The sequence below is a fragment of the Eschrichtius robustus genome, chromosome 17, assembly GCF_028021215.1.
Source record: "Eschrichtius robustus isolate mEscRob2 chromosome 17, mEscRob2.pri, whole genome shotgun sequence".
Lineage (NCBI taxonomy): Eukaryota > Metazoa > Chordata > Mammalia > Artiodactyla > Eschrichtiidae > Eschrichtius > Eschrichtius robustus.
Window position 1 is genome coordinate 63,680,086 of NC_090840.1, and position 24,711 is coordinate 63,704,796.

The 24,711-nt window shown below is 37.0% G+C and overlaps 1 protein-coding gene across 6 annotated transcripts in view; it reads right to left on the reverse strand.

Annotated features, from left to right (window-relative positions):
• The window catches only part of TRPS1 (transcriptional repressor GATA binding 1), a 253,448-nt gene that overhangs the window by 192,600 nt on the left and 36,137 nt on the right, over positions 1-24,711 (reverse strand). For 2 of the 6 annotated variants that reach the window (XM_068525867.1, XM_068525868.1), the window contains 2 exons: positions 16,891-17,050; positions 12,883-13,811 (listed from right to left, as the gene is read on the reverse strand). In XM_068525867.1, the coding sequence (XP_068381968.1) occupies positions 12,883-13,811; positions 16,891-16,927 (966 nt within the window). In that variant the 5' untranslated portion in view covers positions 16,928-17,050. Of the gene's footprint in view, positions 1-12,882; positions 13,812-16,890; positions 17,051-19,233; positions 19,300-24,711 lie in introns of those variants that run through there. The other 4 variants (XM_068525872.1, XM_068525871.1, XM_068525869.1 and 1 more) reach the window with 3 other exon arrangements.

Here is a 24,711-nt window from a genome sequence, read left to right on the forward strand (position 1 = left end):
ATTACTCAACGCAGGTGTCCTCCAAGGAAATCCTCTGTTCAGTTCCTACAGCAATAAGGCTGCAAAGATGAAGTCTATCTTTTGGGTAAAATAAAGGTGCTAAATGACCACACAAAATGGCTTATGGTTAAAGCCCGAGCATGCACAATTAGACTGAAAGTAAAATGAAATCATCGGTGGGCTTGAAATCTTGGTGAAGGAGGATCAATGTAAGGAGTTTAAAATGTTTCCCAATCTAGGACAAATGAAATAAAGAAAACCTTCCAGGGCTTTTTTTTGATTAAGGCTCTGTCTCATAGAAAAGACTCAGCCCCTCCCATGAGCGGGGTCATGGGGACAGTCAAGGGCCAAAATAAAATAATTTCACCATAAAAATCACCACAGCTCTGTTTTCTATCCAAAATTATAAAATTGTGTATAGTGTTAGGGCAATCAAGGCCTTCAAAGGGCATTTTATCTAAAACTCTTCTCTGGGTGCACCACATCAGGCAGCATAACTAAGTGCCACCACCCAGCAGCCAAAATTCATTGTTTAAAAGAGTTTTTGACAGAAATGCTCCAAAGGGGGAGAAATTTCCTCTTTCAACAATCAGGGAATTTTTGAATTTTTCCAGCAACCAGATGTAATAGATTAAGCACGTGGCATAATCGTGTTCTTCCTTCTTCCACAGCTGCTCAAAAATGACATGTGTGATCACTGCTCACATCCAAATCACTCCATGAGAAAAGTCTCGAGCATCTCAAAATCATTTAAAAGATTCTACTTAATATGCAAATAATATTCTTTTAGCGCACTGAGAGACATAGTTGTTCTCTACTATACAGGACGAAGATTGAAGTCCGTTCTGCCACTTAAAGAGAGGTGTGACCTGGATCAAATTACTTAACCTCTCTGGCCAACAGCTTCCTCACTGGGGGCCACCTTTAAACTTACTTCCAATATTACAGTTGGAGGAAATGTGCATGAAGGCATCAACAGCTCATTTACTGTACACTAAGATTAATAAATTATGACGTTCTCCCACAGCCGTTAATCGAAGGATGACAATATTCCACTTTAAACAGTGTCTATATTCACCACGGCAAACACCCAGATTTCAGTCTGTTGACAGCAGAGCATTATCTAAGCAGAAGGGCAAGAATGGGGGGCACCCTCCCAGGCAGCAACCTGACAATTAATCACTGGTGTAAAGGATGTCAAAGCCAGACGACACAAGAGAAGTCTAACACCATTCTAACCTAACACTTTAGTGACCAAAGCAAATAAAATTTGCACTGAAATGTAATGCATAATATTATAAAATTCATCCATTTCGCAATTTGCTAGAGGTGAGAAGAACCTTGTTTTCAAAAACAAAATGAACCTTTCAGTGGGATGCCACCTACTCAGGTACTTGGTTCAGGAACTTCAACTTGAATCAAAAGGAGCAAATTCAGAACTATCCCAACCTTCTCTAACGTGAGCAAAGAAAGCTAGTGTACAAGCTCTAGACATGGAAATTTGCTTCTCTGAGCTACCACATTGCTTCAGAGTTGCTGAGTTTCCTTAACAGAAAATGTTTCGAACTTCTGCTTGTAGAACAGGGATTCCTGAGAAACCATGACACATCATCACGATATCTTTGATTTTGCAATCTTCAAGCCTCATGTTCCATGCCCACACTGAGAGGGCTGAGCAAAGAGCACATACAATCTTAAGAAAGCCCTAAACTTATGATTTTGAAGGGAATTTAAATTATTATGAAGCATCACAACATCCCTTTCAGTATTGGACATCAACTTTAAGAGTCAGAAAATCCACGCTAAGAAAGACTAGTATCAGGTGAAGAGAACATTTCATACCAAAAACCGCCAGTAAATCATTTTGGTCTGGGATTAACTAAGCTACTAAGAAAACTGCATTAAATCTTTAAAGTTGGCAGTGTCTATGTGTCTAAAGGTTGTGTCTTCAGCCAACTCCATTGTTTAGGATGCTTTTAATGCTTATATACTTTATGCTGAAAAGTGCCTTCAGACTACCCACTGCCCTTTCAAAAACCACCCAAGCAACCAAATAACTTAACTAAGGATCTAACTTAATGGCAAGAACAAAAATACTGACACTTGTACAGATTATCTATTTGCCTTCCTGGTAAATAGCAGTTAATCATATTAGTATTACCTATTATTAAAAGCTAATATAATATTAGAATTACATATCTTACATATTATAAAAGCCAACTTTGGAAAACATAATTACTCAGTGTTCTATTCCTTTTCTCTTTCCAAAATAAGGTTTTAAGGTTACATTTGTGGCCACTTCTATGCTCTCTCTATAAGAGATGTACCTTAAGTCATGGTGAAATATGACTGTTGTACAATATATCATTTAACTGAATTCTGAAATAAAATATAATTTATTATTTTAGGACACCATACCTAAGACTAAACCATACCCATTTCATGGTCATGACCCACAAATGCTGACTTAAAACAATTCTTTTCTAGGTTACACCCAAATACACAGCAAGAACAGTTAATGCAAAATCAATGTTTTGCAGCAACAGTTTATTTAATCTTATTGCCAGGAAACAGCACCTACACATTCAGAGAATTATTTCAATCTTTCCAAACGGTTGAACCCAGCAAGGAATAGAAAAACTGATTCCCTGGCTATGGCTATACTAAAAAGAGGCCACAAGCAGAACAAAGAGTGTAAACTTCAGTCTTTCTTCTTTTGCTAACCAGAACTTTAATGATAACCCGTAATCCAGCAGTGCCTTTGATACAGATATCCACATTTAAAAATTCCTATTAAACTTCAAATTCTGTTTGGACTAAAAATTACACGTATTCATTCATCTATTTAGTAGCTACTGGGTATTTAGCTTGTGCCAATCTCTGTGACAGACATCAGGATACAACAGTGAAAAGCTAGACCGCAACTCTGCTTTTAAATTACTTATATTTTAAGATCAAAATTTGTAGGTAAAATCCTTTATTTATTTGTATTTATCTTTACTTGCATTTGTTTGCTCCCAAGGGAAGTTCTCAAGTTAAATCCCGTAGAAAGACACACTATTTAACCTTCTGTCACCTCAGTTGTTGCATCATCTTTGTGGCTATAAATAATATTGTACACTTTGCCATTTTATAGGATTATCGAGAGGATAAAGTGAGAGAATGCATCCAAAAAGTGATCTGCAAAAGTCTACATTACTGCTGTCCAACAGAACTCTGAGTTGATGGAAATGTTCTGTAGTCTACCCTGTCCAATACGGCAGCCACTAGCTAAGTGCTACTGAACACTTGAAACAGAGCTAGTGCAACTGAAGAACTGATTTTTTTAAATTTAGTTTGTCGTTTTTATGAATTTTTCATAAATTTAGTTTTAATGAATTGAAATTTAAATAGCCCCATGTAGCTGGTGAATACCATATCAGACAGCACACTCTACAGTACTATTCACATGAATGGGACTATTATTTAATAAAATGAACTATCTCTTTGAATTTCTCCCGCCAATGAAATGAAAAGACTAGACAGAAGGGGAAGTGGTAAAGTCAAACTCAAATACTTGTCACCCCTAGTATTCTTAGCTGTAAACGTAAAAGATCAATTCTGTTGTTACTAAGCTAATGCTTCCATTTACATTCCTTCTTGGACTGAAGGAATGGTATTACATTCATCTTTGGAAGTAAGCAGGAGCTCGATACACTTTGGTTGAATGAACGAACTAGTTATTGGAGATGTGAAATCTCCCACTTACTTGGGCTACGGGAGCTATACTAATTCACGGCCCTATTATCATTGACTCAACCTGACATATGGGCTTCTTCAAAAGACAAGACAAATTGCATCTTTCAACCCAAAAACAAATGACTATGGGGTCATTTGCTTGTGAATTAGAGCTATACAGAAACACCCAAGATACCTGTTAAGGCATGAAAAAGAACAAATTTTAAGTTGTTTTTCACTGATTGAGGACTCTGATGCCTTTTTATTCTATTTTAACCTCAGTTCTAAAAACTCTTCCTTCCATGTAGTTTGTTCCATGCCTTTCATTTATAATTTATCTACATATGGCTTTTCACAAAAATGTTTCACTACAGAAGTTAAAAATATAAAAGGTTGGCTTTTTTTCAAGGTCTTTAACCTCAATTTAGCTCTTTCCTCCTAATAATATGGAACAAAAACTAGTAAGAAAAGTATCTAAAAGAATATGTCAAAGGGAAAGATCTTTTAAAGCCTCAGAACTCTTAAAATGACACTTTAGCAAATGTACTTATTTTCAACGGAACACAAAGAGTTGTTTGAACTAAACACAAACTCTTCCTCAGATGTGGTTCATATTCAAGGACTGTAATTGATAGCAACAGAGACAATTAGGAGGGTACTAATTTAAAAGGACTTGAGGTTACGGGCTGATCGTCAAAAAAGTAAAACCACGACTGTAAAAAACTAAGTTGTTAAAAATCACTGTTCAAATACTGAAGTCACAAATAACGTGAAGAAATCTGTCAGGGCCAATCTTGGCTGAAAATAACTAAATTCAGAATCAATGTGCTAATCTACATAGGGAATGTTTCCGCGTTGTACAATGCTTCAAAACACACTGCAGAATATAGAGTGTGCCTCAACGATGTACCTTTGATGGAAATTAAGTATTTAAAAATTTCAATAACAAATCTAATTAAACGGCAGTCAGCTCAGTCGCATGCTATCATAGCCTATTCTTTGTGTCGCTGGAATAAATCCCATATACATCTTTGTCATTGGATTTATAAGAGCCAACTAATTTTTTGGGGGGTGAGGGCAAAACCTAAATTGGTAGAGGTGCAAAGATAAGGGTAAAATACTGCTTATCCTTAATTATCTACATTTTTATAATAAATGTTTTGTATTTACAATAATAAACAGTCTATCCCAAACTGGTTTTCTCATTTTACTCAGCATAATATCAATCTAATTTTCTATGGTTATTTGGTATTTGGACAGATAGAAAACCGGTAAACCTTGAAGTCAGTCTCACTAATTTAGAAGGTAATCTCTTAGGGGAAAATATGCAAAAGAAAACTGAAAATGCAGTGCAAGTGGAGTACATTATCCACAGCGTTCCTCTCCTCCAGCTGATCTGCCATTGCCGCTGGCTCATAACGGAGATAAACAATAATTGCATGTTTGTCCTAAAGAGGGTCTTAATGAGAAAACAGAGTTGAATCACTGTGGAACATCCTTCCTCCAGGGAAGGGTGATTTGTGGCATGCCTACTATGTGCCAAGCACTGGGAGACACAAGGAAATGACAAAGTCCCAAACCCCCAACGTGTCTGCAATTTTAGTGCATAAAGTTCCCAGGTAAATAGATGACAACAGTGGAATATGTGCTTCTGCTGAAAGCTGTACCAAGTTCCATGACCACACAGAGGAAAAGCACCTAACCTACACTGACTGGTCCACAAAGGCTTCCGGAAGGAGGTGACAACTGAGCTGTGGACAGATGAGTTGGCATTCGGGATGAGCCTCAAAGGCAGTGATCTCAGAAAGGTTTTTCAGGTGCAGGAAACAAAATGAGTAAAGCATAAATGAGGATGAAACAGTGCAAGTTGCTTTCAGGAAATGTGGAGGAAGTTTGGGGGTGAGAGAGAATTTGGAAAAGTGATGTCTTAATGGAGAGTCTACATTGAATTATACAAGTATAATTAAAACGATCTGCTTTTTTTTATAGAAAGTAGACCTATACTTCCTACAAAACACAGGAAGACTGATCTCTAAGTGGAATTTTTAAACATTAAAGAAAGGAAGGAAGGGAGGGAAGGAGGATGGGTAAGAGAAGAGATGGAGGAAAGGAAGGATAAAGAGGAAGGAGGGAGGAAAAAGAACAGAAAGAAACAGAAACCAAAGGAAGGCGAGAAGGGGGAGGAAGGAAGGGAGAGCAGATGAGAAGAGAAAGAACAGAAGGGAACAGAAAGAGAAAGTAAATAAGGAAAGAAGCCACTAAGAATTTACTAAGTAAACATTAAGGGTGGTGCCGGGGGGACTTCCCTGGTGGCGCAGTGGTTAAGAATCCACCTGCCAATGCAGGGGACATGGGTTCGAGCCCTGGTCCGGGAAGATCCCACATGCCGCGGAGCAACCAAGCCCGTGCACCATAACTACTGAGCCTGCACTCTAGAGCCCACGAGCCACAACAACTGAACCCGCGTGCCACAACTACTGAAGCCCACGCGCCTAGAGCCCATGCTCCACAACAAGAGAAGCCACCGCAATGAGAAGTCCGCGCACCGCAACGAGCTCACCACAACTAGAGAAAGCCCACACACAGCAACGAAGACCCAACGCAGCCAAAAATAAATAATAAAATAAAATAAATTAAAAAAACAAAAAAGGGTGGTGCCGGGGAAAGAATAAAGAAGGAAAGACAGGACAAATCACTCCATTGTTTGGACAGAGATACAAATCAGAAAGACATCCAGGAGAACTGACATTTCCAGCGTGACTGACTTGAAAATGGCAGTCTAGAAAAAAGGAGAGGAACACAAAGTTGTTTTAGGGAAGGAACTAACAACTTTACTTCTACACATGTCGACTTTGAGATGCCAGTTGGAATATCGAGGTGGAGCTACCTGCCCATCAGCTGGAAAAACAGGTCTTAGAACAAACCACTGTTTATTATTAAGATTCCCAATATGTTACTGGACTCATGAAAGAATGCAGGTGTTCTTTATCTTACATCAACAGGTCATCTAAATATTAAAGGAGAATTGCTGGACAATTAGACTTTCTTTGAATTCTCAAGCCCCTCATGGTAGCCCCCAGTTTCTTCACTTTCAGCATCCGGGGACCTCACACAGCTCTGAGCATGGCTGGGGAATGAGTACACTCAAGTTAGACAGTCTAAAAGTATTCTGAGTTCCTCTGCCTCCACACCCATTCCATCACTTACTCAAAGGCAAAGAGTAAAACCTTAATTACCCAGCCTTGGAGAACATAAGTGGAAGCTGGGTGCATCTCCTTAACACTGAATCTTCACAGAAAAACCAACCTAGATTGTGCCTAGTAATCAAAAGAGGGGACTACAACTCTCAGACCATCTACTGAATCATAAAATCCTAAAACAGAGTCCTTCAAACAAGGGGACTATGAAGTAAATCCAATACATGGATGAAGTGTCCCTTAATGTGGGGATAAAGCACTGCATCCTTAATTGATAAAATCAAAATTTGGCCCTTATGCACTCTATCAGAACTAGTTTCTGCAGCCAAAGTACCAGTGAAAATGAATCACAGTAATTAAGAAAAGACAAATCAGCAAAATTAATTCTCTTTTCAATGATTTCAATTATAAGCTAGTAAGTTCAAATAAGGCAGCATTACACTCCAGGGTTTGGATAAGAGATCATCTCAAAGAAATCGCTGAAGTCCCCAAATTCAATGCAATTCACAGAGTATGCATCAAACAGCCCTGGTGTACCAGTCTTATATCTCCTCCCTTACATGCGGCTGGTCTGTCTTCCATTGCTTTTCTAGTTGCAGTAAACTCAGTCTTACAATTGGGAAGGCCATATATCATAGTGGTTGTGAAGACAACTTTCTGTAGCCTATCTACCCTGGTTTACACCCCATTTACCCCACTTCAACTCTGTGAGCTTGGGCAGGTTACTTTCATCCCTCTATGTCTGTTTCCTCATTTTTTAAAATGGACATAATAGTAGTGTCAACTTCAAAGGTTTTTATGAAGATGAGTTAATTAATACACATAAAGAGCTTAGATCTACATATACACATAAGAAACCCTTAATAAATGCTAGCTCTTATTAGGACTGAATCCAAAATTGGGGGGAAAAACAGGACATATGTGTAATTTTGATTATGGAAGCTAAAAAATAAAAGGATAGATCATATTTAAAGTAATACAGAAAAATAAATTTTATATTTGATTTCCAATTAAAATTAAACACGGTCTTCTCTGATATTCTGAACATGCATAACATTGACTTTAAACTTCAGAATCATATGATGAAGAATTCAAGAGGTCTATGGTCTAACGATTTTCAGACACAGACTCCAGGAAGGAAATCAGAAAATGAAAGAGAACGGCTCTTTCTCCCCACTTTCCTGGAGTTAGCATACTACTTATGTATCTGTGTTTCCAACAGCTGCACATATGCTATAATTACAATGACCCAAGAAACAAAAAGCACTGAATAATCTGCTGACTTGATATGGTTAGCAGAACATGCCATTTGGAGATAAAATTTTTATTGAGTTGAATAATGCTAAATTCGATTGAATGCACTGATAACCATGATTCCTTCTTCTAAACATTCTGCTTAGAGAGAAATACAGATATTCAAGAAAGTGATACATGTTCTCTAAACGATGGCAAATAGACTGAAAATCAAAGAGGGACTGACATTTATCATACTGACCCTCTTGTAACAAAGCCAAATGGAGATTTAACCATCATGCAGGTAAAAGGATTAGTGAAGATGGTCAAACCGTTCCATCCGTGTGGCTACATTATAAAGCTCAGCTATCTTCATGATGAAAATAACCTGGTAAATGCCAGAACACTGCTTTGCTTTTATGGCCTTAGGGTGAGCATATGTTTTATTTTGCACACTTTATTACTTGTTAAAGAGACACGGTCCTGAAAATAAGTATGGGTTCATATGTCAAACATTCCGTACTCTAGAGAGATTCTGAAGTGATTCAAGTCTCATTCACCAGCGTTTCTAAAGAGCAATTGTCCTCAACTCAGAAGAACAAAGCAACAGAACCTGCTAAGATCTACCGCTTCCCTCCTGCTCCAGGATCAAAGGAAACAGCCAGGCAAAAAATAAATATTTGGAGGTTAAAATTCAAGAAAATTCAAAATAGACCAAAATAAGATGAATGTTCTCTGGAGTTTTCTTTTTTTCCAGACCAAACTGTAACCCCCTGTTCAAATGAATGTACGGGCACATGTTAAGAATTTATAAAGCTCATGGAGTTAAATATGTTGAAAATGCAAACACAGAAAATGACTTCTTAGCTCGAAAATCTGTTCTTCCTGCTTCTAACATGACATATTGTGCAACTCTGATAAAAAATATTTATAAAACAGAAACGCAGGGCTCCTAACTCAAACACAAGACAATCACTGAGATTCTTCTGTTAACCTTAAAATTTCATTCAGGGCCAAAATGAATTTAATAGCTGGCATCCTGTAGCTCCCTTCTTAGAGGCCTGAATAATGCAGAATAACAGGAAAGGTTTCCTAATATGAAAAGGCACCATATACACTGTGAGCATTTATAAACTAGGGCTAGCTTAAACACTTTCCCGTGGGAAGCACAACTTGACAAGACTCCGACTTTTATAACTTGATCTGAGGGCTAAGAGCTCCCCCATAAAGATGATGCAAACACCCTAACGCACCACACATTAAGCCCTAACGAAACAGCAAAGTCCGCGTTTAGCAACGCAGGCCTCCATTCAGCGATGGTTTAAATATAAGCATAATAAAGCAGATTAGAAAGAAAGAGGCTGTAATTACTTTCTGAAGAACTCAATCTCTTGTCCTATTATCGGTCTATACGTGAGCCTCAAGGGCTGAATACAGGTAGTAAAAATGGCATGAAGGGCTTAGCCACCATGCCACATCCATTATTTTTAAAAATTTAAGCACAATAATTGATAAAACACGCAGGGGAAATTTAAAAATTGAGAAACTAACATCCGGGCCAAGTCAATGAGTCCTAAGCTAGCCATTGTATCTTTCCTTATTTTTTCTTGGTAAAGGTCTATATCTCTTCTGATTTCAGGGCTGGGTATGCTACCTCATGGTGTGTGAGGGATCTGAATTCAACAGACTCAGAAGTGACAGTCCAGATTTTATGATGGCCCTTTAAAATGACCTCCATTATCTGGCCGGGGCTTTGTCGATTCTGAAGTACAAAGAAACGTTGTTTGACACTATTTTTACAAATTCGTAATTCTTTGACTTCATGATGTGTAATAAAACTTACACAGAAGTGGATACCATCAGTAAAAGCAGGTCAAAACTTCAATTATTAACTTCAATATATGTCAAATAATCTGAACTTGGAACTAGAAATCTTAAAATTTGTTTAAATTATTTCTTTTTCCCCAACCGTATATCTCATGTTTGCACTCAAGTCAGTTTGAATTATTTAAAACCATCCATGCCAAACCAAAATATAGATCAAAGCCACAGAGTCCTTAAGTCCTCCACTTCTGGCTTCTGTTCCTTTTTTCTTGGCCTAAAATGTCATAAATCTATCATTAACCACCAACTGTCCTGAATGTTAAAAAAAAAAAAAAAAGTTTAATTGAAAAAGATTAATGAATCGCTCATCTATTACTTCAACGAGCTTAAATTACAGATTGATATCAATAATTCCTGGAATGGAATGATTATTTGTCTTTAATCCTCGTATTTACCAACATCTTCTTTATCAGAATACACACAAGCCATTAACTTGCTATCAATTTCTGACAAAACTGCATTAAAGAAATTCTGCAGTCAGCATTTTACTTCCCACAGCTTTTAGTCTCCACACAGCACACATGCCAAGGAAAGAACCTCTCAAACGGCATTTCAGCAACACAAACATATGTGGGTGAAAAAGGGGGATTTCAGATGCGCTTTTATTCAATTTACGCATATAGCGAAGCTGCCTGATATTTATTTCAGCATAAAAATATTAATAAGTTATTTATCTTCAGACATGTTTCTGCATCAACATCTGGTGTGTGTGTAAAGTATTCAAGATTAACATTTGGCCTAAAGTACATTTAGTGTGCTTTTCCCAAACTGAAGAAAGTTAACTCTCTTCAGGCTTCTTTCTCTCTCCAATTGTTTCTTCGAAAGAATCAGTCACTTTTTCCATAGATCGCTGTTTTCTATTTTTAGCCATATTATTTCTCTTTGAAAAAAAAAATTGATTTTAACAAGATTATCTCCCTCCGTGCGATTTCCTACCATTTCTGTCTTCTTTACTGGGCACTGCTGCGAGGATTTAGGAGACAGCAGAGTCTAGGATCAGCTGTTTTATTTCTACTTCTATTAGTTCAAACTCAGATAGCTCCCACATCTGTTTTATTTCTAAAATCACTGCCCAGGAAAAGTGTCCAGCTCGTTCTACCCAAACATAAACTTTACTATAAATAACTAGGAACCTAACAAATAACTGTTTGGGGGAAATGGAAGTGTGTTTAAAAATCTGAATTCTTCCAAACTATAGGCCCTTAGTAATCTTCGTTTTAGAGCCTTCCTGACAGCCCAGATCAGCTTCCCTCAGAAGTTGTCCCCAGAGTGAACAAACTGAAACCCCGGCCGGAAATCCAGGTATTAACATCATATTCTCCGCTAATTATAAAACACCATTTCACATACTGACATTATTCACTTCTAACCCTTTTATCTAAAACACGTATTTGCTTTCCAATCATAGTTTGACAGCAGAGTGTATCTGACACAAGCCAGTGAAATGATCTTTAATAAGACAGCAGTTCAAAGCATGTAGCTTTCATGCATAATAACTATGTTGGCTTAATTTGCTGCACCACAGAAATCATTCTATTTGTGGAAATTCACAAAGTAAGATGGAATTTTGAGAGCTTTACAAAGATGAAACTGGCTTTTTAAGAGTTCTTCTTTATCTCCCTTAAAGTGAAAAGATTGCCATTCTGACGTTTTTAAAGGACTTGGAAATTTCTCTTCTGATCCTTCTTACAAGTATTGCAAAATATATTCACTACCTGTTATTTATAACCCCTTTGCCTGTCTTTCTTAATTGGCACTAGGTCAAAAGAGAGGTCTAGAACAAATGTGCTATAGCCACTGAGTTGATAAAAATGATTGATATTTTCAGGGATTGAGGAGGTCAAATAAGTGTGATGCGATTTCATTAGTTCTCAGGTACTTCTTCTAATCATTCCTAAAGAAGGTTAATATTAAACCGAATATGTTTTGAAAACCCTGGCCTAATAATACAATAAAAATCTACAGACTGTAACAGAAACTAATACACTTTCTCAAGCTGATTGTCCGTTTCAACTATACTAAAATTGCTAAAATGAAATGAATACATTACTTGAGTCCATTCTGCATTTCATTCTATTTGAAATGGTAGGTTTTTTTTTTTTTATCTCACATATGCCATAAGCTAACACAGAAGGGGTAGATCAAAAAGGTATGCCAGTTTTAATAAAAGTAGAAATCTAAATTACTACTAAATGCTTTCATAAATTATGATTTTCTTTAAATGCAGGAAGGAATGCTTTATTGGTCCACACCGAGGTCATTCTGGTGTCCCTAGTACTTACTCACACTGACTTCTTTTTAAATCAATGTAAAATTTTATTCCCAAAGTTTCATTTGCAATTATGTTGCCTTTTCAGTAGTACATCTCTGCAACCATCAGTGTGACCCAACTCTGGTCCAGTTTGGCAGAGTGTAAAATTAAATCCTCATCCAAGACACAGGAAAGACCCTCCCTGAAGTAAAGGCTATAGCAAAAGATTTATAATCTAAAACTAGAACAAAGCACGAATTACTATCATGTAGAACCATAAAGATCAGTGCCATTTTTGGAAGACTCTGAAAACATCAAATTACCATGAAATGTGTCCAGAAATATGAAGCCAAGCTAATTCCATGAAAAAACTTTTCCCAGCCTAATAGAAATGTTGGGATTATTTTCCATGATGAGAGGCTAAAGATAACTCTGAATACACATTTGGATGAAACAGCTACAGACTGCGTCTCTCTTCTGCTCCATTGAGCAGGCTACCCCTTTGGTATTGGGAGCTTGATTTTAACGAACATGTAAAAATTCACATTTCGTTACTAACAACATTTTCTGTACAAAGAGATCACAATACAAAGCACAAACCTGTACATCATAGGTCCCATTTAGTAAAACAGGCCTTGAGGAATTGATATCCTGCAGCACACCAGAAAGCACGGAACGGTTGACTTTCTGGAAGTCTTTGGAATGGCTGAACTGCACCATGTTATGAAGGGCCAAGATTTTGCTGTCCAGCTCAGCATCCTGCCTGGTGCGGTTATGCAGTCCTAAGTGATACTTTCGGAAGTGCTTAATCAGATCTGTGGGGTCGTTGCCATAGTAACCGTATCCACAGATATTGCATTTAAAGTCCTGAAGCTCTGGCGACAGAGGTGCCGGGTCTGGGTTGTCATTTACCAGTAAGTCGGTTTTCGATTTATTCAGTCTTACACCCCCATCTGAAGGCACTTGTGGGTTTTTTGAGGCCACTGAAACTGGGCTTGAGCCTTGACAATTGGCTTGACCACTCTGCGCTTGCCCTGTTTCCTCCGTAGCCTTCGGTGACATCTTCTGATCTTCCTTTGTCCCCAAGGAGTCCCCTGATGGGGTGCAGGCCATATCTTGAGGGTCATCTGCCTCTGCTCTTTGAGGAGACTTCAAGGGCTCACAGACTCCCCCAGCAGCTGGAGATGAGAAAGCCAACATATTTCTCTCTGTCACCTCATCATGTGGATAGGAGGGAAGGTTTCCTCCCTTACTGGGGCTTTCATAATTGAAGCCACCCTTCTCACTCAGGATTGAGCTTTTTAAGTCCTTCTTACTGCTAGAAGACGGATCTTGGACATGCAAGCTATGTTCCTCCTTATTATTTAGTTCTGCAGCATCACTCTGATCCGTATTTTCTGACATCTGATCTACAGAAAATTCTTTGTTCTTTCCAGATCCCTTGCTTTCTGTACCGACAGGCTCCAGGGTCTGGCCCTCGCCTTCACTAGCAATGTTTCTCAGAGGGGGGTTCTTTTTCCGGACCATATCTGTTAAAATACAAGGAAAAGGAAGATACAGGGTTATTTGAAATTTGCAGGCATGTAATCTAATCTAGAACATTTTACTTACTCCATGCAAGGCTTTTTTTAAGGCACATAATAAAAAATTTTCTCTAGGAAGAAAAAATCTGCTATTTTTTTTAAAAATAGCAAAAAATTGAGACTGATGCCAACGATTTACATTTAGAATTATTTTTGTCACAAAGGGTGGCTCATTTGTTATTTTTAAATGGTTTTATGAATACCAAGGTATTATTATTACTAGCTCTATCATCATTCCTATTACTTAATCTTGGCTGCCAATTATATTTTTTGCTCAGCTCCTTTCTTAAGAGTTGATAGATAAATGCTTCTATATTTATCCGTGTTATATACTATGTGTAATATGTACACGTTATGTTTATAGAATATATACACCTGTTTATGTTTATAGAATATACATTACGTGTTTATTTATGATACGTATATGTGTACACAAACAACTATAAAGTGAAACTCGATATTGTTACACACTGTGCAACCAAGATACCAATATAGTTTCAACCAAAATATCCTCACAGTCAAAAGACAGAAAGAGCATGTTGTAAACAAAGTGAAAACTGCCCCTTTACTTCCAGAAATGGAGGATAACAAATGTTTCATCTCTGCCGTACCGATAAATTACTTTAAGCCCCCTTTGGGGGACTTGCCTGAAAGAAGGGGGACCTGGTACACGTCATAGTGGCCAGGTTGGGTTTTACTAGGACTCCATCTGGCATGATGAGAACCTACCTAAGGCCAGGGTTTCTAGGCACAGCATGCTGGAAACAGTACCTATCCCACCATCAGGAGCACACTGGAAATTGACTGAAGTAAAATATTCAATTGAACCATGTGACATTGCCATTTTGTAGCTCAACATGGCAAACTGTTAGCAGTTTCCTATGGTTCACCTTCACATGCTAGCTCAACTGTGCCTTTCAAGTTAGGGTCCACATAAGAACATTGTGGGGAGTCTAATGAATCAGAACTCTAAGGGTATACGGAGATAAGAAACAAATTGTACAGTGTCAATAAAAGAATGCAGTAACAAAGGCTTGTGGAGAATTGACTTTCATGGCCCGTGTTCCTTCAGCCTCCAGCCGAAAAACTGCAAGGGCTCCGTATGTCGTCACCCCAACTGTCTCTTGGAAAAATCCACCTTCTTTCTTTACTAGCTAACGCTACCACAAGGGCAGATTTAACAGAGTTAGTTACACCATGATTATCCAAAATGTCCTTAGAAAATCTAAATTAATAGCATGTTTTAGTCATTCTCATCTATAATTTCCCACAAGTGCTGAGGAACCACACTGGCTTTGGATATATGGGTAAACCTTCGCTTCTGAAAAGCTGGTCAAGCAAAATTTGTATAATATGAATCACTGAACCAAGCTAATGCACTAGATACAGGATAAGGAATCAGTTACAAGGTAATAATTCACTTTCTTGAATAATGTCAAAAACGGTGTAACTGTACTTAAGAGAGTATACTGCTCTTCTTATACACCGAGAATGTTAGTCATCAAAATATCCATAGAATCTCCCACTTGGAACGAGAACAACAACCAAAAGAAAAGCCATTTGGAGTTTCCAGTGAAGGTGACAGTCATGAGGCATGTAAACCTGCCTGGCATGGGGGCAAGGGAGGCAGTATGGTCTTCACCTTGGTGTCATTACCATTAGCTCCTAAAATTAACTAAGTCAGGTAACCATCGTTAAAAAAAAATGGAACACTAGCTAACTAATTTATCGTCTAATGTTTGCATTTTAATGTCTTATCTGTTGCTGTTGACATTTTAGACCTCTATTCCTCTGTCAGAACAGCCAGAACTTGGGAACTTGTACCAACACATGGAAGATTGGAGGGCAATTTTACTGGTAGGCAACAAAGGGAAAACTAAAAAGGAAAGAATAAAAGGGAAGCTTAAAAGAAATAAGTTACAGTCTAAAATATAAGAGTTTGAGTAAAAAACATACTGTTTTAACTTGGCCTACAGAAAAGGAAATACTAGTTTATAGAGTATCAGTCATTCCTGCATACAAAAATGTGATGATTTGGTACAGCATTTCATGCATTTCCCTCCAGAATTTCCCGTTTGTTTGTTTTTCCGTTGGATTTTAACATTTCCTCCATCATATAAATAAAATCTAACAGTGATGCACCAAGATGAAATAAATAAGGCTACGCAGAAAAGATAAAAATCTAGATGAAAGGCAGGATTCATGAAGAAAAAAGGATGAAATAATCCAATTCATTAAGATTATCCTTCCATTCAAATGAAAAGAAAATGGTTTATGCCCATATATTAAGGTCAAGGCAATGAGAAAAACAGCGACATCTTACACAGCAAGGGAACTAAGATAAAATACTTAGAAATGAACAGATATAAATATGTCAATAATTGAAAAAAAATTAATGTATTTTCCAGAACCAAAAAGTTGGATCTTGCTGATTTATTATCATCATGAAGAACAGTAATGGGTCATAGTTTAAAAACTACTCAACCAGCATCTACAGTGACTGAGAGAAAATATGATTGGATTAAATTATCATCCTTTCAAATTTCAGTTCATTCTTTCACCCAAGAACAGACCTTTACAACCCATATGACTCACTGAATAGGGCCCTTAATAATATACATTGCAAAGAATGTTAAACTGCTAAAACTTCAAAGAAGTATCAGAAAGGTCATTTGGGTTTTATTTTTCTTGTTCTGGGGGGAAGGGGCATGTTCTTTTTAGCTGCTTTTAAAAAAATGATGGTTAATTTAGTTGACTACACTTTGAAGTAGTTAGAGAAAAAATAATTTTTTACTGGAATTACATCGCTATAATTTTTCAGAATGACATATTATGTAAATATAAGCACATTCGCAATACTTCTAAGTGGAAGAAACTCCCCTAGCAACTCATAAGTTAGATACCGTAAGACCAGACCCACCCTCAAGTTATTATCTCTAAGACAAATAACAGATTGCATGACATTGTACCGTGTGCCAAGAACTTTTCCAGTTAACAATTTCACTTGAAAAAATAGATCACATACTTGTAAAATCATACCCAGCATTGACTTCATAAGGCATGTGGCTTTAGAGTGCTTTTTTACAATTATTAATTCTATTAGTCAACTAGCAGGAGGGCTAATGCAATTGTCTTAGAAGACGCTCAGAAGACACAGAAGACATTTTGAGAGCTGATCTGTACATCTGCAAAACAAAACAAAAAATATTTTCCTTCCTAAATGATGTAAACATATCTTAATGGATCACACCTAAAACACATTAATATGCCAGCACCGCAAGCTGCTTGCAAGATACCTGATAAAAGCATGAGTAAATCTCGAGCAAGATTTTTCTCCCTCCCCTGGGTTTTAATAAAGCAACAGGAGAAGGAGGAACCATGATATAAAAGATTATAGAAGTCATTTTCACAGCAGACTGTGCTGTTGGCAAAATTAGTTAACCTCGAACTCCCCCTGAACCTTAAGGAACACAATACTTACCTACTCTGGGGTGGGGATAAAACATCTTAATTAGTAATCATGGAGGGAACCTGCTTCTGGAAAAGATACAAAGTGCACTTGCCTATCTGCACCGTCACAGCTAAAGACATGGAGTGGTACCCATAACTAGTCCCCTCCAGACTCACAGTACCAGTGCACATATACCACGAGGCTGAGAAAAGAGCTATTTCAATGCCATCAGGAATTCTGCATCAGATCTAAGTACGCCTTACCAAGAGTTACAGAAACATTACATATTATAACATGTATTATCTTTTTAGCTATTTTTAAGTCATATTTTCACTCTTGATAAATAAGATTGTAAAGCTGTGATTGAACCAGCATTCAACCATCCTTATATCATTTTTTTTAATCTGAATGAAATTATTGAGGCAGATACTGCATTAATGGTCATAATATAATTAAACAGATGTACTACATATATACACGTGTGTGTGTATATATACAAAAATATACATAATCACATCAATTAGCCTTACTCATCAGTTTTGCCAACTCTGTTTTAAACTTTTTCATTCTATTGTACAGCAATATCCCTCACACTGACTACCACAAAAGTTCAAAATGCCAGTTACAGAAGGTCCACTATAGACAACCATTTAGACAACGGGGCAAAAAATGAACGAAAAGTGAATTGGACAAGGAGGAGCTGAAGAACCTACATGAGCGCTACGAGGCTCAAAAGTGCCCACTTCAGTCCTCTACTTCATTATGAGATAAAAACCGACCTGGGGGCTGGCTAGGGGGCCAGAGGGTAACAGTGAGCGTTTCCACATTTACATCATTTTCCACCTGTACAAACACATGAATGCATATCACGTGCCAAGATTGTTAAGCAGGTTCAAAACGTATTTAGCTTCCTAAAAATGCTCTAACTGTATTCATTTTTATTACTGAGATATAAGACATTCCATTTGCAAAAATCTCAATTTCTATTCTTACCTCCTCCTAAACTAAAACTTAAATCTATAAGTCTTCTTTGCATTTTTAGTAGAAGAATTTATTAGAAAAAAGCAATAGCGTACTGCTCTGTTTCTGTGTTACAGTATCACTGAGACAGGTTTATGCAGTGGAAACAATCAGCATTAGAGCTTAAAATATAATTCTGGTAACTACATCATCTCACTGATTAAAATGCTTAAATATAACAAGAAAAAAATGGACTTATGTTCCCAGAATGGCACCTTCACAGCAAAAGGAATCTAAGTTTTCTATTATTACCCAGATATTTTAAACTGACCATTATTTATTTAGTTTTATTTCATCTATATGAATATATAAGTACGTATGTATATAAATATGTATGTATAAAAATATATACACACACATACAGTTATGAAATACTCTTGCTCAAATAACCTTGCCATAGATAATCAAATGCATTATTCCACCAAAGGAATCAACTATCACAGTAATTTAAAAAGAGAGCTGAGATCACACAACCATCCAATGCAAATGAAGTTAAGAATTTATTTCCATTAGATGAGAAACTCCTTGAAGGAAAGAGATATAAACTCTATGTTCTTTGTGGCATCTTGACCCAAAACACAGTAAAGAATCAAAACCTAAGAAGGTAGAAGGGTACACAAATCACACATCCAGTTTCTGACCCTGATTCAGATCACCAGCTGATGTAATCAAGGGCAAGCCCTTTCCCTTCTCAGAGCCTCTCTTATCCGTATAATGAGGGAATTACAATAAATTATTTCTAACCTGCACTCTGCCTCTAAGACTCCATGATGGTTCTGGTTAATAGCTTAAGCACTTTAGTTTTACCTTAGAAAAGCTTTACCTAATTTTCTTGAAACATTACAAAATATTAAGCCATCAACAACTAAGGGTAGCATAAATACCACTGACACCTACCATTCACTTTTTCCATTTTTTCCAACTTTCATTCATCCATTCAACACATGTATATCCAACGACAGCTACGTGCTGAACACATCCAGCAAGAGGACTTCATTTTATTATTTGTCATCATTTTAAGAGAGGAAGGCTATTTTTCAAAAGTAAAGAAAAAATTATAAGGAACTCCTCTTTCTAAAAAAAAGCTGAAACTTTCGAGTACTTTTCCAAACAATAATTTCAAGTAGGTGCACTTTCAGCTGATACTTTCTCTCTCTCTATGTATGTACATATACATATATATGTGTGTGTATGTATATCAATATACATACACACACACACGTATATATAAACACACACATCTTTATATATATATATATATATATATAAAACCTGAACAAGACTAAAAAGATAGGGAAGCAAGACTATGTAATCTGACCTCAATCTCTAATTCTGCTGAGTATGATTTTTGTTATAAGTAGCAGCTCTTATCATCATAATATATAATACCAGATGACATTTTCTTATTGTTTTTCCAGATAATAAATCTTTCAAGGGTTTAAAATCAAAGCTTTACACAAAAAGAAAAGATATCATAGTCTTCTCCTTAATATATGTTTCTTCCAGGCTTCTTTGTATCAACAGGCCAAGAGTACTGAGTTATTAATTACACATTTCATGTAGCTTTTATTTAAAAAATGAAAAAGAAAGAAAAAAGAAGAGCAAATTGTTTCTTTTGATCAAAAGTCCCCCACAAAGAATTTAAAGAATTAAGCAAGTGATAGCAAAATAAAAGGAAGGTCGAATCTTGGGCTCATGGCAAACTAGATAGCTTCCATATGAACAACATATAAAGTTCGGTTTTTAAAGAACATATGTGTTTGCTCATTGGTTTAGGGAAAAAAAAAAAACAAACTTGAATCCTGTCTACTCCATATATACAGATCAAAATCAGATTGCTTAAGTGAACTATAAAATGCAAGAGAACATTGTTTATCCAATTCACAAACCCAAGAATTGTTGAAGGAGTTTAAATGTTTTCTGTTTCTTCAGATTCCAGGGCAATACTTCAATGGTAGATCGCTTTTTCTGTAAACTGCTTCAAACTTCATAAATCCAGTGTCAGATCCTATTCTTTGCTATCCATGTCTATTTAATTTGCTCTCTCTGAATTGATTATTCCTGAATCTTTAAAGGTATTTCTGGACATCTTAAATCCTGTTGAGATTTAAATGTCATCACCTTCAAACAACTCCCATCAAATAAATCTCTTATTAATTCACATCAAATTAATCCATAATGATCACTTCTATTAACATATGCTTCAGAGCACAAAGCCCATTAACAGTCATCTGCACACTAGAACTAACCCGAGCCTTTCTGAGATAAAATGCACACTATTTAGATATCTGATTTCAAAGAATTTTGATCCTGGCCCAAACACATTTTATTAGGCTTTTATTTCATCATGCTATGCTCTCTATATTTTAAATATCTCATTTCAAATGTACTAGTTTAGGTAAAAGGAGATAGTCTGGTAAATAAGTAATAATGTCATATTTGCCAAAATGAGTATCCACGTATCCATGTACATCTTAGAGAAATAATTTCATTAAGTACTTACTTCTATTAAAAGCATTACAGGGCTTCCCTGGTGGCGCAGTGGTTGAGAGTCTGCCTGCCAAGGCAGGGGACACGGGTTCGATCGACCCCTGGTCTGGGAGGATCCCACATGCCGCGGAGCAACTGGGCCCGTGTGCCACAATTACTGAGCCTGCGCGTCTGGAGCCTGTGAGCCACAACTACTGAGCTTGCGCGTCTGGAGCCCGTGCTCCGCAACAAGAGAGGCCGCGACAGTGAGAGGCCCGCGCACCGCGATGAAGAGTGGCCCCAGCTCGCCGCAACTAGAGGAAGCCCTCGCATAGAAAACGAAGACCCAACACAGCCAACAATAAATAAATAAATAAAAACACAACTCTGCCTATGCTATTCCCCTGCTGAAAAATTACCAATGAGATAAAGTTCAAGTTCCATAGCATGACACAAAAAGTCTAAAAAAAAAAAATTACAAAAAAAATTTTGGGGGGGTTGCGTTTAAAGACTTTATACTAGAAGTCTAAATGAAACTGTAGGATATATCTGAAAAAATGAAGCATCTGCCTACTTCACTAAATGGGATAACTAAAATAGAGCAAGTGTACATCATGGAAAATCAAAGAGAAAGGGCATTATTTTTCCCTTCGTAACAGGTGAGAGGCAAATGTATTCAAGACTCTGATTTGAATAAGATTACAATTTCACTAAGCAAATTAAGAAACGTTACCATTCACTGCCCATACATAAGTCATTTTTCCTTTTGTATTCCTCTCCAAGAAAAAAAAATAATTAAAATAATCTACAATGACAACTGTTCATTCAAATAGGCCAGTCTGACTTTGCAAGTGTGCATGGGCCAGGCTCAACTTTATCCTTTCTTCTCTGTTAAACTGAGAATATTTCAACTGGTCCACGGGCAAAGAGCCAAACACAGCACTTAAATTCAAAAAGAATAGCTCATAGAAAAGTATACATGCAGCTCTTTATCTTGATGGTTATGATGGGAATTGACATTTTATTTGTATGTAAATTAGATTTCTACTGATAACAAAAATAATGAGTTCTGTGCTCCACAGGAATGCCTTTGACTTTCTTCCCAGCATTTGCCAAAAAAAATCTTTGTATATTAAAGGTAATTTAATTTTAATATATCGATGCTGCTTTGACTGTTTTCTAATCTGTTATTCAATTGTAAAGAAAATCTCAATTATTACCTCAATCCAGCTATGTAACTGGCTTACAGCTGTCTGTGTCCTCCCGTAAGAAATCTGTGTCAATCACTGCCAATCCATTTGGTAAATTAACATACATGTACAATATGGTGAACCTAACAGATGCATTCCATGACAATTCAAAACGAATGCTCACTGTCTTCACAGCATTGTTTAAGTGTATTAGGCAAAGTTTTTGCTCATTTTTTTAAGAGTGCCAAACTAGATACAAGATTAAAACAATCGCCATGAAGGATATTGTGAGCTTATACTGGTTTTATATACACACACACACACACACATATATTTTAAACACATGTGTATCTATGTGTTAAATATACTATCTATCATAATATGATATTTAACAAATGTCATATATAATACATAACATAATGTATACATGTATATGTGTGTATGTGTGGGTGTATATATATATATATATGTATATAAAATAGCCAAAGTGATGGGGAACATAAATTTGTGCCACCATATTCAACAGTTCTTGCTTACAACTCTGGTAAGTAACTTGCAAACCACTAAGGTACCACTTGCTCATCCCTAAGGTACCAAAGGAAGCAGCTTAAAAGGTCTCACCCATCGGAGACCAATAGTCCAATGAGTACCTACCAGGTAAGGCACAAATATCACGAGGAATCAGCAAATGCATACAGGCAATGAAAGGAAATTATGAGTAAGTTCGGAGTGTTGCTCTATATATAAGTTCCAAGAGGCCAGGGATCTTTATTTAGTTTTGTTTTGGTTTTTTTTAGATTCTTTTTTTTTTTTTTTAACATCTTTATTGGAGTATAATTGCTTTACAATGGTGTGTTAGTTTCTGCTTTATAACAAAGTGAATCAGCTATACATATACATATATCCCCATATCTCCTCCCTCTTGCGTCTCCCTCCCTCCCACCCTCCCTATCCCACCCCTCTAGGTGGTCACAAAGCACCGAGCTGATCTCCCTGTGTAGTATGTATTTTTAAAAGTTCATTTAAGTTAACAAACAGTACAAAGATATCTTTCACACTGTGTAATGAATACACACTAATGACATGAAATTTGGTTTAGACACCCCCTTAGTTATTGCTAAATGCTTAATGTAAGCAACTTAGCATCATTTTCCCTTCTGATAAAAGCAAAAAACAAATTATACACACACAGGTTGGAATCATTTTTCCCTTTTGTTAAGTACACTGAAATTTTTCAAAGAAAACTGGTCCTGTTTTAAATGGGAAGTATTTTAAAACTGGAAAGCAACTTCTGATAGTAGAATAGGTTAAACCACTTTTTCCTGACTCCTAGGATGAGAAAAGTTTTATGTATGAAGGAAAAATAAAGTACACACAGAATTCCTTCGTAATTTGGGTAGGTAACAGGCTTAGAAATCTTCAGCTGTAGGAACTTTTTTTGAATAAACCATTATTTCTGGACACTGCCTATGCTCACCCCAAATTTAGCTACGCTCTATCTGGAATTTTACTATGGTAACTAGTTAAGCACAGATGACAAGAAATTCAAGAATTTTCTCTACGTTCTTTCCATGATATTAGCTTCAAAAAAAGAAATGTAAGGAGGTTCCTTGGTCAAAATAAGTTTAATGGAAACTGTATATTACTTTATACCCCTTCTTCATAGATCCACAATGTACCTTAGCGATTACAGCTCTGAAAAGTCCTGGGAGTTATACAGTGGGGAGTCCGTTCAATTTGGACTGGAATTTCCCAAATCTCAATTGGCTTTAAGTCACATTCTACCACTTACCAACAAAACTAATGTTCCGCTGAGCACAGTGGGAGGTGCTGCTCTGGATGGTAACTATCTTCTTGCTTTATGCATACGGAATATTTTAAAATATTAAATAAAAGCATAGGTAATGTTTTTAAACAAAATAAGTATTCTATCATTAATTTGGCAAGGAAACTAGGATGCTTTGATATGAAGTTGACAGTTTTGAAGGGTTTTGTTTTGGTTTTTTTCCAGCATGGTTATCAACACTAGAAGAAGATCGGGCTCTGTTATCATGAAAGATTTAGATTCAGTATTTTAAAAGAATGTGTAGGGCTTCCCTGGTGGCGCAGCGGTTGAGAGTCTGCCTGCCAATGCAGGGGACGCGGGTTCGAGCCCTGGTCTGGGAGGATCCCGCGTGCCGCGGAGCGGCTGGGCCCGTGAGCCACAATTGCTGAGCCTGCGCGTCTGGAGCCTGTGCTCCGCAACAAGAGAGGCCGCGATGGTGGGAGGCCCGTGCACCGTGATGAGGGGTGGCCCCCACTTGCCGCAACTGGAGAAAGCCCTCGCACAGAAACGAAGACCCAACACAGCCATAAATAAATAAATGGATGAAAATTTAAAAAAAAAAAGAATGTGTAATGGCAGAGGGTAAGAGTCATGCTAGAACGTCAGGGGGAAAAAAAGGCAGGAGATAAACATCAATGCACACTATGATCTCCAATGTCCAAATCATATATGCATAAGCATGTATGGCTATAAGCCCAGTGTTATCTCTGAGCTAAACAGTTTACACAGATATCATTGCATAAAAAAGTCCTATTTTTTCAGTTATTCTTTCTAATGCTGTGCACTATAGTTCATCAATTTAAAGCACTACCACCTTGTACACTAAATGTGTCTCAGTCTTTTATAATAACTTAAAATGTATCTGATTAAACTTAGGAACAGAAATATGGC